Here is an 18726-nt window from a genome sequence, read left to right on the forward strand (position 1 = left end):
CATCTCTCCCAATCCATCCCTTTCCTTACTTTTCTTAAATTTTGCAGGATATGTATTGAATTTTTGACTACATTCTCCCCTCTTCCCCTTGACCCTAACCAAGCCCTTTCAGTGCCTGTGTGTTTACTCTATTAAACTATGTTTTTGCCTTTCTAAAGAATTACACTGAGTTCTCCTCTAAGTATTCTTACTAAGTATATACTTACTATACTATACTAAATATACATTATGTATACTTGTGCAGCACCCAAGGAATTTACTTATATATTTGTAAACCAATTCTAGCTTCCACTAATTAGGGAAATCATACAACCACTGTTGTTCTGTCCTTGACTTACTTCACCTAACATAATTATTTCTAGTTCCCAAATAAAGGATCTTTATCCCAATAAAGGCAAAAAGCCAAAAACAAATAAATAAATAGATGACTCAAACAAAACAAAATGCTATGAAATTCTAGAAAGGCAACCGAAATTTTCTCACACAAATAACAACTATCTTAAAAAATGAAAATTACATGAGGAATTTTATATTTTAAGACTTTTATATTTTTAAGATCTTAAATATTATATTTAAGATCTCCTCCTATGCCTACCCTACTAAATAAACAGTCATCAAGAAATTTCAGAGATTGGCTCTTTTGATGCTTTCCAGACATCTTGATGTATTTATTAAAATATACTGAATATGAATTCTATCCTTTCAGCTGTGTGTGTGTTGTGTGTACATGCATGCCCACATCAGTACCAGGGCTTGAACTCAAGACCTAGGCACTGTCTAACTTTTTTGCTCAAGATTGGTACTCTACTGCTTGAACTACATTTCCACTTCCACTTTTCAAACTTTGTTACATGTATTGGTAGTGGGTATGACAGTTCATGTAGAATTAAAGTCATGTTTTTGAAGTTTTCTTCGTGAGTTCTTATTACTTAAAATTCAATAACAGCAACTAACTTTGTATCATGTACAATATGTAGGCTCTTTTGCTTTCTTCTGATATATGAAATTTTTGGTTTATATCATATATTAGTTACCTTAGGCTGCCATGTAAATATTATAACATAAGTCAGATCATACTTAGGTGGTTTCACACAAGATAAATTTATTTTCTCCTAATTCTAGAGGCTGGAAGCAAAATTCCATAGTGGTAAAAATTCAATTTGTGGTGAAGCTCTTTTCCTGCCTTCCAGATGGTCACTTTCTGCTGTGTTCTCACATGGTAGAAAGAGTCCTCTTGTATCTCTTCTGATAAGTAATATTCCTATCATATCATGGCCCTACCCTACAACTTCATTTAAACACAATTACTTCTTTATAGACCTTGTCTCAAACATCAGTCAATTTGAAGGTTAGGACACGTAACATATGAATTCAGAAGCACATAATTCAATTATGGTGGACACTACATTAAAGCAGAAATGCCACAATTTGAATTAAGAAGCAGTTTGGCTCTCAAACTCTGTTACCAGCTCCCTTACATCGTTCTCCTGGATTGATAGAGGACTGGTCACATTCCCCTGTAGACCTTCCTGCCTTTCATTCTGCATTCTGTAGCCTTATCCCTCTTGCCTGCCTCTACCAAATTTTTCCTATGTTCTAAACCCTCAAGGTTCATTTCATTTGTATTAAGGATTCAGTCCTTCCAAAAGAATTTCCCAATGAATGGACAAAAATGGACTCAATGAGAGGACTACTCTCCTCACACAATGGAATATTAGGTAATAGAGCACATGGCAGGCATTTTAAAAATGGATTCTGAGCCTGGCACTGATAGTTTATACCTGTAATCCTAGCTGCTCAGGTGGCTGAGGATTTTTGTTTGAAGCCAACTTGGTCAGGAAAAAAATCCAGGAGACTCTTATCCCCAGTTAATTACCAAAAAGCCAGAAGGGGAATTGTGGCTTGTGTGGTAGAGTGTCAGCTTTTTGTAACAAAAGCAAAGAGACAGAGTTCCGGCCCTGAATCCCAAGCCCAAGTACAACACACACACACACACACACACACACACACACACACACACACACACACACACAGTCTATCTTTGTTCACATCACCCTAAGGAAAAATGGTAACTCTTGGAAATATGAATTTATTGTGTATTTCCAAATTTTCTACAAGGATGGCTTGTCTTCTTTCATGCTTCAGACCACTGCTGTTTTATTCCTTTGGTTCACCATCTACTTATTCTTTCTTATTAAGAATTTTTTTGAATAATACCAATGTTGGAAGATGAAAGGTGCGAATTTAAATATAGAAGATGGACTGAGGAAATAGTGGGAAAAGGTTGTGGATAACTAACTATAGTCCAAGTAAAGTCGATTAGTTCTCAAATAAAAGATCTGAAAAAAAAAGGTAAGATATTTCAGAGTGTGGAAATGAAATTAGAACATTAGCTTCTTTATTATGTGCTCTTATTCTATGGACAGTGAGGCACATCCAAAACCTTGAGTTGGTGATACATTGATAGAATTCATGATCACAATCACCTCCTTAAAATAAAATTTGAAAAATAAAGATGTCCAGGCTTCTATAATACTTCTGAGATAACATCCTAAAATAAAGAGAAATTTCAAATAGTAGAACCCTTTCATGAGTTGATGTTCAGAAACCACATTGCTATTCAATGGTGTTTTCCCCAATTTTATCACAAAAGGTACTTTTTATCAGGATGCTATTTAAAATATGCAAAATCTGGCCATGATAATCAGAACAGGGACTGACCATGGAAATTGGTCAGTGCGTAAATATATCATTTTTAAAATTTAATTTGTTGTCAAGTTACAAATATAGGGTAATGAGTCCATTTCTTGTCCAACTTGTTACTTCCTCCCTCATTTTCTCCCATCTTCGCTCCTGCCCAATTCCATCCCCACCAAGTTGTACATTAGTTTACAACAAATCAAAGAGTTGGCTCTTGGAAAAAGTTAACAAAATTAACCGACCCTTAGCAAATCACAAATATATTGTTAATGAGTATGAGCACACTGATGTTTTGTGCTATTTCAGATCTGCCTTTGCCTTAGATTTTATATTCAATGAGCCTATGATTTGAAAATTGTTGCATATTAAGCATAGTCCATAAATTAAACAATAATTTCTGAAATTTCTTTATTGAGGTGTTGACTTCTGTAGTATACAGCTTACAATAGCTATAACTCTGAATTGGTTCAATTTTAGTACTCATGTATATATCTTGGTATGTCAGTTGGCCTATGACGCCTTAGTTTCCATTTAATTTGTTTAAAAGATTCATGTGTTAGCTTTGTAATATTGTTGTTTTAAATTATACCATGCCTCATAGCTTGGAATTATTTTTTAAAATCAATCTGTGTATAGTACATATATATGCATACATATATGTATACACATATAACATGTATACAATACATACATGCATTTGTTAATTATATACAAATATTATTATATATACGTATAAGGTGTAACATGTACACATGCACATACATAATGCAAACATATATATCCCCTAAAGGCATTTGTAATCTCTGACTTGGATCTTGGTATGTTTGGGAGGAAGATCATTTTGCCCATATTACAATCCAATTAGAGTAGCAGTAAGTCATACTATAATATGGATTCAAAATTGCAGAGTTGGTTCCATCTTTTGGAGCACACTGGAGATTTTAACACTTCAAATATCTTACAATTTATATTTGACAGGTTTTTCTTGAGCTAAATTCACCTTGACTTCCAGTATACACATTATTTTAGCTCAAAGTCTAATGCTTTTAAATTCCAGTGTTGACATTCAGAATGATATTTAAAAGCACACCTGACTTTTGTGCTACAGACAAACTTCTTTTTCACTTTTGCTTTGGTTTTCCCTTTTACCTGCCTACCCTTCTCCTTCTCAAGACCAAGTCACTCAAAATTACCTACCCATAGCTGGGTGCCAGTGTCTCACAACTGTAATTCTCGCTACTCAGATGGCTGATGTCTGAGGTTCAAAGCCAGCCTGGCCTGAAAAGTCCCTTTGAGACTCTTATCTCCAAATTAGCACTGCTCCCCTCCCCCCAAAAATGGAAGTGGTGCTGTGGCTTATGGTGCTGGAGCACTAGCCTTAAGCAAAAGAGCTCAGGGACAGTACCTGGCCCTGAGTTCAAGTCCCAGGACCAACAAAGCAAAAAACCTACCTACCCATGACCTCTGCTCAAAAACAATTTTTTAAAAAAATTCCTTGATTTTTGAGTACCCTGTGACAATATCTTAAACTCGTGTACTTGCAGAGACCAATTAGAAAATCCATGTGCAATTTTGCTTTACCTGTTTTGTTTTGCTTTTTATTACTGGGACTTGAACTGAACGCCACATGCTCTCACAGCTGATACTCTACTTGAGCCCAGTGTCTAGTCTAATTTTTTTTGCTGGTTAATTGGAGATGAGTTTCCTTGTAATTTCCTGCCCAGGCTGGCTTTGAATTCAGATCCTCAAATCTCAGCCTTCTGAGCAGCTAGAATTATATGCATGAGACACAGTACCCAGCCTGTTACTTGATGAGCACTCCATTCTTTTCTCGGTCCAGTGTAAAGTGGGTCAACAGTATGTCTTTAATGTACAATTTTGCCTTTTTCTTCATATTGTAAAGGTTGTGTATAACTATTAATGACAGAATAGAAGGGCAACCAGAAAAATGCTGAATGTGTACAGCTAAAGTGACACAAGAATGTCTTTTGGATGAACATAATGAGCCAGGGTGTACTCTGGAGAAAGCACATTACAAGGTCTTATGGGGGAACATTACGTCCAGCACCTGTCATTCTTGCTCACGCTCACAAGAACTGAATGTTAGCACATTCTGACTTTAACATTATATTCCTAGTGTTAAATAAGAGGATACATGGGGAAAGGTTATAGAACTTGGGGGAAAACCCCTTCTTTAAAAAAAAATGGCTGATGATGTTTTGAGCACATTTAACCATAAAAGCCTGAAAGCATAAAAGTTGCGACTGTTTAAAGGAGAAAAAAGTAAGTCAATTTTTTTTAACATCATAAAGAATTAGTTTGAGGCTAAGGAGCTTAAAAAAACACAAAACATTGGGTAATGGGAGTGCACTGCAGCATAGGGTTTGTGTAACAAGTACCTCAAACCACAGAAGTCACATGGTTTCTCTCTGCTTTTCTATTTTTGATTGCTTGTCTGAGGGTTGTGCATTTAGTTTCCCCCATTTGCAAGGCCACTTGAGCATGTGCTAGCTGGACTAACCTTGTCTTTATTCACCATGTCTTTACAAAGGCTCATGCAACAACAAAGCAGGAATGGCAATTTGGACTACTGCCCTGGACCCTCTTGTAAATCTTACTTCACGCTCACGGGCACACTCACCATGGAGGATAACAGAAGGCTTCAAGTGCTGGCAGATACAGTGGCGACTTTACCTCGGGGACGAAAACAGGTAGGAGAGCTGGTTTGCACCTCATAGTGTGTATGGGTTCTCTTGAGAGTGGAATGGTGTGTCTGTCTGACTTTCTACTAACAATGTCATTTCAGAAACTTTGGAGTTAGTGGCTGAGATTAATTATTGGTTCTTTCACTCCCAATCTTTCATAATCCTTTTACTTTACAGTCAGAGAAGATTCTTCTAACAGATGCATTTTATTCATTAAGCACCATCTTCATTGCTGGGGCACTGGCACCTACTCCATGCTGTTGGGAAGTAAGATCTTTTGAGCGAGTTCCAGGTAGAACATCGGTGGGATATTTAATAGCTGTAGGCTCTTGAGAAAGTCACTTGCCTTTCCTGAACTCAGGGTCCTTTCATCCACCTACAATGAAAACAATAATACACCCATCTTTATACTACTTAAATAAGGATATGAGCACCAAGACAGAAATTGACATGCCCCATGTATTCATTAAAGCTAAACAATGACTTTTTCTTTTCTATCTTTCTTTCTTGTTTGATTCAGGATCTCTATAACCCAGATTGACCTCGCACTCATGCTGTTAGGGTTCAAAGCATGTGCCACTAGTCTAGGTTTGTTTTAAAAAATCTTATTGTGGAGTACTTTTTTTTCTTTGATGGATGAAATCTCATTTGAAAAATGTCCATATTTAACTGAAATTATTCTGATTTTTTTTGCTTTGTCTAATAAACTAAAGGATATTTCATATATTGCTTAAGATTTTGTTTATAAGGCTGGAAGCATGGCTTAAGGAGTAGAGCACATGCCTAAGGAAGGGAGGAAAATATTGTCTTTGCTTATGAAACTTGTTGTAAGTTCTCAAATGTATATTTGAACTTAGAAAATATTTTAAAAAGGTTGCTAATTTTTTCTCTTACATCTCTGTGTATATTGTGTTCCTCTGAATTCTAATTTCAGGATTAACAGTCACTAGGTAAAGGGAAGGCCATGTTTTTTTTTTTTTTTTTTTTTTTTTTTTTTCTGGGTACTGTGTAGAAGTGGATTCTTGATTTTTTTACAGAGGAAGAAAATGATACAGGATGCCAGGATTTGGATCTTTCTCAATCCCAAAAGTTTGTGATGTAAAGTTTAAGATATTGGTAAACATTTCTACCAAGTTATATTCTTATTGAAAATGAAACAGCCTGGTAGATACTAATGTCTTTATTAAGTTTTCAGAGAAAGTTGTTTTCCTATTTGGCATGAAGCTATCAAACTAAATGTCATTCTATTGATTCAGTCATGATTTCACTTTTTTTTTTGTAGAGGCTACCTACTATGAAAGGATGCTGCGAATTTTTTTGAATCAGGATGGGAATTTTCTATGCTTTATGTTCTTTGCTTTTGCAGCTTCTTTCAGCGCCGCCCCACCCCCCTTTCTCTCTTAGCTCAGCTACTCTAATGCAACAGATAATTTCTGAGCACCTACAAAGTACAAGACGTTATGCTACTGGTAGGCAGAGCAGAGATTAGAAGGCCATGTTTCCTGCCTGGAGAGGGTTTACAATTCAGGTGGCAGGATGAATAGGACTAATACAAAGGAACACAACATAAACACTCTCAGCCAATGATATATCTTTGAGAACAACCTTGAAGGATATTTTGTATTCAGAAGCAAGAGAATAATTCATGCTGATGAATTGTCCAGGTGCCTTGGGAGCAGGTTTATATAATGACCCAATATTCAGTTCATCAAGAGGATCCTCTATGTGTATAGAAAGGTAGGAGACCTCAGAGTTCTATAGCAGAACTTTCACTTGAGAAGGCAATACAATTGTCCCTAGGTATCCAACTGAGATGAATTCCAGAACTCCTCACAGATTCCAAAACCGTGAATGTTCAAATCCCCAGTGTAAAATAGAACAGTTGTTTGCCTATACACTATAGATATCCTCTCACACACTTTGTTTGTGCTGGTCCTGGGACTTGAGCTGAGGGCCCATGCACTGTCCCAGAGCATTTTTGCTTAAGGCAAAGTGTTCTGCCATTTGAACCATAGCTCTCCTGGCTTTCTGATGGTTAATTGGAGATTAGAGTCTCACAGACATTCTTGCCCAAACTGGCTTCGAACCACTGTCTTCTGATCTCAGATTCCCGAGTAGCTAAGATTTCAACTGAGTCACTGGTACTTGGCGTATCTCTTCCATACTTGTAGTCATTTCTAGATTACTTACCTAATTCACATAATTTGAAGACTATGTAAACAGTTGTTACATTGTATTGTTTGAGAATGACAAGAAAAAGGTAAACATTCAGGACGGATTCTGTATTATTTTTGGTTTTTTGAACATTTTCAATTTGTATTTGGTTGAATCAACAATCAAAATCTAGAGATGTAGAGAATGGATGCTAACTGAACCACTGTAGAAATCCATGGAATATAATTGAGCAGTGTAGGACATTATTAGGGAAGGCAGTGCTTAGCATCAGAAGAAATAAGAGAAAAATTGGGAGATAAATAATAAGAGAAAGTTAGACATGAATTACATGTGTAATCTGCCCTACACGAATAAATTTGTGCATAGTTCTTTTCTTCCCCTGGTCTTATCTTCTTTTACATACTAGGCTTCCCATACTTCACACAGTTTTTTCTTACTGAGATAAAAATTGCTTTAAACAAAAAGCAAACCAAAACCAAACCTTTTGAACATGATACTTCTGATTCTTAGCATTTGTTATCAATGAGACTTTATTTCAACGTTTCAGGAAATGGATGTTCAATTCTTCCTAAGGTATTTTTAGAGAATAACCACCTTTGGCACTGACTGAATTTCAGGCAACAAGATCCCTCTGAGACAACCACAGAAGCAGGTGTTTTTCGGCCCACTGTTATTTTCAACAATTTGAGGGCTGATGTCAACAATTCATACTTTTAATGTTTGTTGGCTCTTGTTTCAGCAAAGCTCTATTGGTGAGTCTCTGGTTTTGGCTTATTCTTCAAAATCAGTTGGGTATTTACACTCAGAATTTCTTTAAGAGTTGATTTTAGCACATGCACATTATTAATTTTTCCTGTGCCCCTTTCCCTACAGTCAGAAACCCTATGTTAAGATGTGACCAGTGGTGTCAGTGCCCCCCAGACCACTCTCTCAGGCAGAAGCTTTGCTGACTTATGGTTGAGGCTTTTATGCTAGTCCCTCTGTAACATGCAAGTACCTGGTTTCATTCTACCCTCAGGAGCTTTCTCAGAACTATTGCTTCCACATCCACCACATACCATCACTGTTCCTATGTGCCCACCCAAATTACATCCTCTCATTTTGCTTTTAAGTTGAAACTATCTTCACTCTACTATGAAAGAATTTAAGAAATATCTCTGATCCATATTGTGGCTTGTGTGATTCAATATCCAACCATTCTAGAAGATGTTCATCAGCCCACAGTGGGATCTTCCTGGGATGCTGGGTTCTTTTAGGGCTCTTACAACTTAGGACATGGAGGCCAACTCTATTATTCTGTTGTATTTCTGGGTACTGGTGATTCTTGCTATTCAAACTCTCTTGACCTAAAAAGTTGAGGGTGTCTTCATGAAACACTTGGAGAAAAGATATGGGACTTGAAAGAGAGAGGGGCACATAATTTTGAAACATTTGACACAAACAGTAACAGCAAAACAAAACCCATCCACCTATGAATCAGTACACCCCCATTATCTCACCACAACTTTTTCAGGAAATGAGTGCGAAGCTGGGACAAGGAAGTAACAGTCTAAGTTACCAGAAGTGGTCACAGCGTTGACCTCTGAGCTCAGAGAGTGGCTAGCTAGCTGGCTCAGTGAAGTTTCCTCCTCTCGTTTGCAAACAGACAGCTGCAGTATTTGGTCTTGCTTTCCCACTTAACGGGAAACCTGTGAATCACAACATTGCAAGAGACACTGCACTTTGAATATTAATGCCTCATCTTTCAAGCCACTTGACTAAAAAGAGAAGAGCCATTCTAAATTCAACCCCAGGCATCACTAGATTAGTGGCTAGTGAGGAGTTAAGGAGCTTTATGTATTCAACAGTCAGAACTGAATGTGTAGTTTGCAAGACTGCCAAATTGCTAAACCTAGACTTCTCATATTAGATAATGTGTAATAAAAGACAGCTGTTGCCAGCATATGCTGTAAGTTGCACACCATTCCCTCATTCATGAGTTTTCATGACATCACCCTAAGTCAGCAAAGCCTCTGCCTGAGAGAGTGGGGGGTGGGGGGTCTCTGATACCACTAGTTCTTTCTTTACATAGGGTGCTGACCCTAGGGAAAGGGGAACAGGGAAAACTAAAACTGTAAGACCCAATAAGAAATTGGACATTGTACATGTCACTTAGGCAAATATTTTGGTCAGTGAGGTAGACCGAGCTTCCAGTCTATTTCTTTCTAGATCTCCTTAGTCTGACAGCTCAGACAGAAAAAAAAAAAAATTAAGACTCTGTTTCAAGATGTGATATTTGCATCAGAGAATTTAGTAGTGCCTAATTTTTATAATTCCTTTGCATTTATATTTAAGGTGCCTTAAACAGACCATTTGCTAATCCAGAATGGTAAATGAGTGATAATTTGTCTCGGTCTGCAATTGTTGTGCGTGTGACTGATAATTTAAATGAGTCAGTTACCAGAGGAATTGAATTTGCACCATGTTTCTCCTGTTGTGTCAGGCAAATATTTTTCATGTTTAGTTGGTTATCTAAACAGAAAAAGTAGAAGGAGGGGAGAAATGAATTTTTTCTCCATACAGAACTGTGGACTGTTTTGTGAGCCTAAAAGATTTTACACTTGAGACCATTCAAAATGATTTTTGATTTGGAGGGCATGTTGGAAGCAGTCTGGAGGTTTGTATTAATGCTTTGAAAAGGCTGGAAGTTTGGAAAATAAATTATTAATTATTCTGCCATTCATTCATTTAGCAGTTATGGATTAAGACATTCCTATCTTACTTTCAATTTTGGTATTCCTATACTTCTTATTGTTTTCTTTGTCTTTCATCTTATTAAAAAATTTAATATAGGGGCTGGGGATATAGCTAGTGGCAAGAGTGCCTGCCTCGGATACACGAGGCCCTAGGTTCGATTCCCCAGCACCACATATGCAGAAAACGGCCAGAAGCGGCGCTGTGGCTCAAGTGGCAGAGTGCTAGCCTTGAGCGGGAAGAAGCCAGGGACAGTGCTCAGGCCCTGAGTCCAAGGCCCAGGACTGGCCAAAAAAAAAAAAAAAAAAAAAAAAAAAAAATTTAATATATTTGAGATTTTAAGTTTTCATCTCATATTTTTGTGATCATCTTTGAATTTTCCTGGGAAGGTTTGATTTAATGAAAGACAAAATTATCTTACCACATTCCTCCTAAATGTGAATGTTTTAACTTAGTTCTTTGACCTTTTTATTCATTTGTTTTGGCCCAATAGTTTATTTCTGTGTGTCTATTTTGCTATATTTTGGGTTCTGTTCTATTCTAGGCTCTGTGCTCTGTACTGTGGTAGAAAGTATAAAACAAGTATATTCCCTAGAGGATCAAATACTACAGATGATTACTTACACATGTGAAATATTTGATTGAATATACTCTTCCTAGAAATATATACATATAAGCCTGTGCATAATAAATAAATAACATGATGAATCAGGATAGCAAAAGAAATGTTTAAAAGTATAACCCTCAGTCCTGATTATAGATTGCATATTTGAATACATTCAACCTAAGTACTTTAGAACTTGAATTAATGGCAGAAGACAAGCAGATAAAGATAACAAAAAGTTATCAAGTACAATATAAGGGGTCATTGAGAATGTTTGCAAACATCAAGCTTACTGCTCTCATTCACCAGAAGGAAGCATACTAACATTGTTGCATGGTCCTCCATCCTTGTTAAAAGTACATGTCAAGAACAATATCAGATCATAACAAACCATATCAATTGGCATTTCACAGTTTGTCCTAGTAAGTCAGAAACAGATGCTTTTAGAAAGTATGGTACATCTTTGTGGGCCTGAGACATCTAGTTTCGGCCTTCAGCATATTATTGAGTTGATCTCCAGAGCTGTCAGAAGAACAAAACCCAACTGATTTAAACTCATTCTGTTGAATGAGATTGCACCTAGAAACATTACACGAATTTTTGGTAATCCCTTCCAATTTCCTGGTTCTAATACCAGTATACCCGGTTTCCAATGTACTCAGATAAGATACAGAGATAGAGTAGGCACAACCACAGGAAAGTGATACAGGAATATCATCAATAATAGAGGCTACTAATTTTACTGAGGAGTTGCAGAATTCTTTTTTTCCCAAATTTTTATTATCAAACTGATGTACAGAGAGGTTACAGTTTCATACGTTAGGCATTGGATACATTTCTTTTTTTTTTTTTTTTTTGGCCAGTCCTGGGCCTTGGACTCAGGGCCTGAGCACTGTCCCTGGCTTCTTCCCGCTCAAGGCTAGCACTCTGCCACTTGAGCCACAGCGCCGCTTCTGGCCGTTTTCTGTATATGTGGTGCTGGGGAATCGAACCTAGGGCCTCGTGTATCCGAGGCAGGCACTCTTGCCACTAGGCTATATCCCCAGACCTGGATACATTTCTTGTACTGTTTGTTACCTTGTCCCTCATTCCCCCCTTCCTCCTCCCCCTTTCCCTTTCCCCCATGAGGTGTTCAGTTCACTTACACCAAACAGTCTTGCAAGTATTGCTTTTGTAGTTGTTTGTCTTTTTTTACCCTGTGTCTCTCGATTTTGGTATTCCCTTTCACTTTCCTAGTTCTAATACCAGTATAGATGGTTTCCAATATACTCAGAGAAGATTACAGAGATAGTGTAGATACAACCACAGGAAGGTGATACAAGAACATCATCAATAGTAGAAGCTACAGCTACACATGGGACGTTAAAAGTAGTTACAACTGTGATATAACAATAGTTTCCATAACATGGAGTTCATTTCACTTAGCATCATCTTATGTGATCATAAGGGTATAGTTATTGAGCTCTTGTGACTCTCTGCTATGACTTGCCTAAACCTTTGCTAATTATTCCCAGAAAGGGAGACCATAGAGTCCATGTTTATTTGGATCTGGCTCACTTCACTTAGTATAATTTTTTCTAAGTCCTTCCATTTCCTTACAAATGGGGCAATGCCATTCTTTCTGATAGAGGCATAAAATTCCGTTGTGTATATGTACCACATTTTCCTGATCCATTCGTCTACTAAGGGGCATCTGGGTTGGTTCCAGATTCTAGCTATGACAAATTGAGCTGCGATGAACATTGTTGTGCTGGTGGCTTTACTGTGATTTTGTTTGTGGTTTTTTGGATAGATACCCCAAAGTGGGGTTGCTGGGTCATAAGGGAGTTCTATATTTAGCCTTCTGAGGGATCTCCATAGTGCTTGCCAGAGTGGCTGAACCAGTTTACATTCCCACCAACAATGAAGTAGGGTTCCCTTTTGGCCACATCCCCTCCAACAATTGTTATTGTTAGTTTTCTTGATATATGACATTCTTACTGTGGTGAGATGGAATCTCAATGTTGTTTTGATTTGCATTTCTTTTATGGCCAGTGATGTAGAGCACTTTTTCATATGTCTCTTGGCCATTCTCATTTTCTCATTAGAGAAGTCTCTTTGTAAGTCTTTAGCCCACTTGATGAGGGGGCTATTGGTTCTTTGTGGTTTTGTTTTGGAGGAAGGTAATTTTTTTAGTTCTGCATATATTTTAGATATGAGGCCTTTGTCCGTTGAATGGCCGGTAAAGATCTTCTCCCAATCTGTGAGCTTTCTGTTTATCTTGTGAGCTATGTCCTTTGCCGTGCAGAAGCTCTGCAGTTTGATGCAGTCCCATTTGTCCAACATTTCTTTGATTTGTAGCCTTTCTGGGTCTTTGTTAAGGAAGGTCTGTCCTGTGCCAAGGAGCCCAAGTGTTTCTCCTACTCCTTCCTTTAGTGTTTTCAGGGTGTCTGTTTTGATTTCGAGGTCTTTAATCCATTTGGAAGTGATTTTGGTGTAAGGTGATATATAAGGATCTACTGTTAGTTTGTTGCATGTGTTGAACCAATTTTGCCAGCACCATTTGTTAAAGAGTCTATCTTTCTTCCAAACTATTGTTTTAGCTCCTTTATCAATGATTAAGTAGGCATAGTTCTGTAGGTTCATTTCTGGGTCTTCAATTCTGTTCCATTGGTCTTCAGGCCTGTTGCGGTGCCAATACCAAGCTGTTTTTATTACTATAGCTTTATAATACAGCTTGAAGTTGGGTATTGTAATTCCTCCAGCACTGTTCTTTCTGCTTAGGATTGTTTTTGCTATTCTAGGTCTTTTATTGTTCCATATGAATTTCAGGATTGCTTCCTCTATTTTATTAAAAAATGGTGTTGGGATATTAATGGATATTGCATTGAATTTGTAGATAGCCTTGGCAATATTGCCATTTTGATTATATTAATCCTCCCAATCCAGGAGCATGGGAGGTTTTTCTATTTCCTTAGTTCTGACTTAATTTCGTTTTTCAAGCTTTTAAAGTTCTCATCAAAGAGGTCTTTCACTTCTTTGGTTAAGGTTATTCCTAGGTATTTTATGGTTTTTGGGGCTATTACAAAAGGAGTTGCTTTCCTGATTTCAGCCTCGGTCTTCGGGTTGTTAGCATAGAGAAAGGCCATTGATTTTTGAAGGTTTATTTTATATCCTGCAACTTTGCCAAAGTTTTGGATCAGCTCTAGTAGCTTGGGGGTAGAGTCTATGGGGTTCTTTTTTTTTTCTCCAAATTTTTATTATCAAACTGATGTACAGAGAGGTTACAGTTTCATATGTTAGGCATTGGATACATTTCTTTTTTTTTTTTTTTTTTTTTTTTTGGCCAGTCCTGGGCCTTGGACTCAGGGCCTGAGCACTGTCCCTGGCTTCCTTTTGCTCAAGGCTAGCACTCTGCCACTTGAGCCACAGCGCCACTTCTGGCCATTTTCTGTATATGTGGTGCTGGGGAATCGAACCCAGGGCCTCATGTATATGAGGCAGGCACTCTTGCCACTAGGCCATATCCCCAGCCCCTGGATACATTTCTTGTACTGTTTGTTACCTTGTCCCTCATATCCCCCACTCCTCCCCCTTTCCCTTTCCCCCCCTGAGGTGTTCAGTTCACTTATACCAAACAGTTTTGCAAGTATTGCTTTTGTAGTTGTTTGTCTTTTTTTACCCTGTGTCTCTCAATTTTGGTGTTCCCTTTCAATTTCCTAGTACTTGTAATACCAGTATATACAGTTTCCAATATACTCAGATAAGATTACAGAGATAGTGTAGGTACAACCACAGGAAGCTGATAAAAGAACATCATCAATAATAGAAGCTACAGATACAGATGGGACGTTGAAAGTAGTTACAACTGTGATATAACAATCATTTCCATAACATGGAGTTCATTTCACTTAGCATCATCTTATGTGTTCATAAGGGTATAGCTATTGGGCTCTTGTGACTCTCTGCTATGACTTGCCTAAACCTGTACTCATTATTCCCAATAAGGGAGACCATAGAGTCCATGTTTATTTGGGTCTGGCTCACTTCACTTAGTATAATTTTTTTCCAAGTCCTTCCATTTCCTTACAAATGGGGCAATGTCATTCTTTCTGATAGAGGCATAAAATTCCATTGTGTACATGTACCACATTTTCCTGATCCATTCGTCTACTGAGGGGCATCTGGGTTGGTTCCAGATTCTAGCTATGACAAATTGTGCTGCGATGAACATTGTTGCGCTGGTGGCATTACTGTGATTTTGTTGTTGGTCTTTTGGATAGATACCCAAAAGTGGGGCTGCTGGGTCATAGGGGAGTTCTATATTTAGCCTTCTGAGGAATCTCCATACTGCTTGCCAGAGTGGCTGAACCAGTTTACATTCGAGTCTATGGGGTTCTTTAGGTGAGTTGCAGAATTCTTAACACTGGGACATTCCCAGAAATTTTGTGAAACGACTGGCATTTGGTAGGTAGCAGTAATGTAGGCTTTTGTGCAACTTGCTATGCATGCATTAGTTTAGTCTACTCATGTTACTTTTGGTTTCTTCTTCTTATTGTATCTGGACTGACTTGCTTAGATAAGATGTGATACTTTCTGTATTCTCTTTCCTGTATGGGGATATATATATATATATATTTATAAATATGTATATATATGTGTGTTTGTATGTATGTATGTCTATATAGAGGCATATATGTTTGTCCATATATGTGTGAGTCCATATATATGTGTCCATATATATGTGTGTGTATGTCCATACATAAGTGTGTCCATATATATGTGTGTATCCATATATATACACATATACATATATATATATATACACACAGAATCATATTAAGCTGGCAGTTAAATACCATAGTTTAGGTGGTGGCATAAACTTATATCTAAAACCCTTGAACCACACTTGAGAAACAGCTAACTAGTAATTAATATTTTTAAACAATCCCCAAACTGACAAAATAGAAAAGCAAATCATAACAAAAACCTAACAATAATAAACCTCACAATTGCTAGCTGGAATCCCCTAAAAAGTCAAGTGTTACCCTTTCTTGTCTTCTCTCCTGTATATAATTGTAGAATATATCCTGAAAGCTGGTGTTCATATGATTTTCCCCCCAAATGTGGAGAAGATTGGGAGTGGGAATGTGGCTTAGTGGTAGAGTGCTTGCCTAGCATTCATGAAGTCCTAGGTTCAATTCCTGAGTACCACATAAACAGTAAAAGCCAGAGTAGTGCTGTGGCTCAAGTAGTTAGAGAGCTAGTCTTGAGCATAGAGAGGTGCCTGGACAGACCCCCAGGCCCTGAGAGTAAGCCCTAGGACTGCCAAAAAAAAAGTGTGGAGTAGATTAAAGGTGATATTTCTGTCATTTTGAAATCTTTATCCTTGCTTAGCTCACTAAATTCTTTCCAAACTATTGGAAAAATAAATCAAAGAGAACTGGGGTTTTGAGTCTGATGTTGCCTGATGTTTCTGTATGTAAGTTCATTCTTTAGGAATTTTTTAAAAGCTTTTAAAAGTAATCATATGTTGAAATACTACCATAAATTTCCACCAGCATCTACCCACATTTCTAAGTATTTGGACTTTGTGTATTTCTATAGATATTCTTTTTCTTTGGATTTCAGTATAATTATAAATTGATATACTTAATTTTTCAGGGGCTATTTTTAATACAAATCAGAAATGAGGTAGTTGTTAGAAGCCTTAGAGTAAACTCTTGTCACAGTGTATTACTGTCTGAACTTCTACTAATCTTAAATAGAATGTCTGAAAGTCCTCATTCCCAACTCTCCCTCACCATCATGGGAAAATGGAAATTACTGCCTTTCTCTATAAACTTCCCAAGATCTGGGACAAGGAAAGTGATAAAAAGAAAAGTCCTTTATGATTTAGAATACTTTATAGACTGTCTTCAGGAACTTAAAGTAACTGTACACTTTCTATATTTTTCAGCTTGCATTGACAAGATCAAGTTCTCTGGGTGACTTTTCATGGTCTCAAAGGTAAAATGATTCATTTGTTTTTTAATGTTTTACTGTAATATTTAGGAATATAGTTCTTTAGCCTGTTGACACACAGGCATACACCCACCCACTTCCCCCCACATCCAATATTCTATAATTTATATAAATGCTATTTTATATTGTGATGGTTTTTAATGACAAATGTGATAAGTGGATATCATGCAGTTTTATTTTTAACTTCTGTTACAGGAAGCTCGTTTCTCTGGAAAAGCAAGACAACGGAATGTTTGGATTTGAAATTCAGGTGGGCAGTTTCCCCATTTTTCAGACTTCAAGGATGAATGTGACTAGTATTATCATGATAATAATGACTCTAGGGCAGGGTTTGAAAATTATGGAGACTGAATTTTATTCGGAGTATGGCTGTCTGTACTTGGCATTTTTTCAGTGTTTTGAGAATCAACTAGCAAGGAAAGAAAATACTGAAGCTGATAAGATACTACTTCTGACATGTGATCAGGTTCTTGTGCTGAGTATTTTCAGTCTGTCTTCTGTCCAATATTGAACAGAAGTATTTGACTTCATCTGGGTCTTAAGAAGAAGAGTGAAATACATTCTACAGATGTGTATTTTATGTGTTTGTATGGTCATATGCTTAGTCTGTGTATAAAGTTCTACATCGTTTCTTTCTTTTTTGGCTCAGAAGCTGTCCCTGAGCTGTTTATACTCAAGGCTAGTGCTCTACCACTTGCGCTACAGCACCTCTTCTCACAGACTTCTTGCCCTGGCTAGCTTAGAATCACAATCCTTAGCCTTCTGAGTAGCTAGGATTACAAGCATGAACCACTGGTGCCTGGCCAATTCTAAATCTTTAGCATTTAAGAAAAACTTGAAAGGCTTTATCTGCACATGGAGTGTGTGTGTGTATGGGTGTGTGTGTGTGTGTGTGTGTGTGTGTGTGTGTGTGTGTGTGTTGTGTGCAATTCTGGCTTGTTTGAGTATTTTTTTTTTTTTTGGTTAGGTATGAGGCTTGAACTCTGGGCTTTGGTGTTGTCCCTGAGCTCTTCAACTCAAGACTAGTGCTCTATGACTTGAGCCACAGCACTGCTTCTTCTGGTTTTCTGGTGGTTACTTAGAGATAAGAGTCTCATGGACTTTTCTGTCCAGGCTGACTTTGAAACATGATCCTCAGATCTCAGCCTCCTGAGTAGCTAGGATTAGAGGCATGAACTACCAGTTCCTGGCTTGCAATTCTTGTTACTAGTAATAACAAATATTTCTTTTGGATATAATTAGAAATTTGTATCAATTGCTTTCCTAATAAAACTTTATACTTAGTACTTTGTGACAATTTTTTTTTACAATTATTATTTGATAAAGTAGGATTGGGCTTGTGGCTTTGTTGTAGAGCATGCATGAGGCTTGAGTCTAATCCTTATCCCATAAAAGCAAACATGTATAGACCCTGCGTTCAGTTCTTAGTGGACACAAACAAACAAACAAAAGACTCTTAAGGACCTCCTTTGCACTTGCTTACACATTTCTTCATGCTGCAGGAAGGTTTTTCAAATAGTCTTTGTAGGTATCAATGCAATTGCTAACATTTTTTTTTTTTTTTGGCCAGTCCTGGGGCTTGGACTCAGGGCCTGAGCACTGTCCCTGGCTTCTTTTTGCTCAAGGCTAGCACTCTGCCACTTGAGCCACAGCGCCCCCTCTGGCCATTTTCTGTATATGTGGTGCTGGGGAATTGAACCCAGGGCCTCATGTAGAGGAGGCAAGCACTCTTGCCACTAGGCCATATCCCCAGCCCCAATTGCTAACATTTTAATTTCTTATTGACTGCTTTTACATGACTATATT

General features: G+C 37.5%; 1 protein-coding gene across 1 annotated transcript in view; it reads left to right on the top strand.

Moving 5' to 3' along the window:
• Positions 1 to 5156: 5156 nt before the first annotated feature.
• Positions 5157 to 18726, top strand: part of LOC125350655 (cytohesin 1 interacting protein) — a 35115-nt gene continuing 21545 nt past the window's right edge. Inside the window, exons 1-3 of the mRNA XM_048345441.1 lie at positions 5157 to 5411; positions 16856 to 16905; positions 17116 to 17170. Coding sequence (XP_048201398.1) covers positions 5238 to 5411; positions 16856 to 16905; positions 17116 to 17170 — 279 coding nt within the window. The 5' untranslated portion in view covers positions 5157 to 5237. The remainder of the gene's footprint in view (positions 5412 to 16855; positions 16906 to 17115; positions 17171 to 18726) is intronic.

The sequence above is a fragment of the Perognathus longimembris genome, chromosome 4 (assembly GCF_023159225.1).
Source record: "Perognathus longimembris pacificus isolate PPM17 chromosome 4, ASM2315922v1, whole genome shotgun sequence".
NCBI lineage: Eukaryota > Metazoa > Chordata > Mammalia > Rodentia > Heteromyidae > Perognathus > Perognathus longimembris.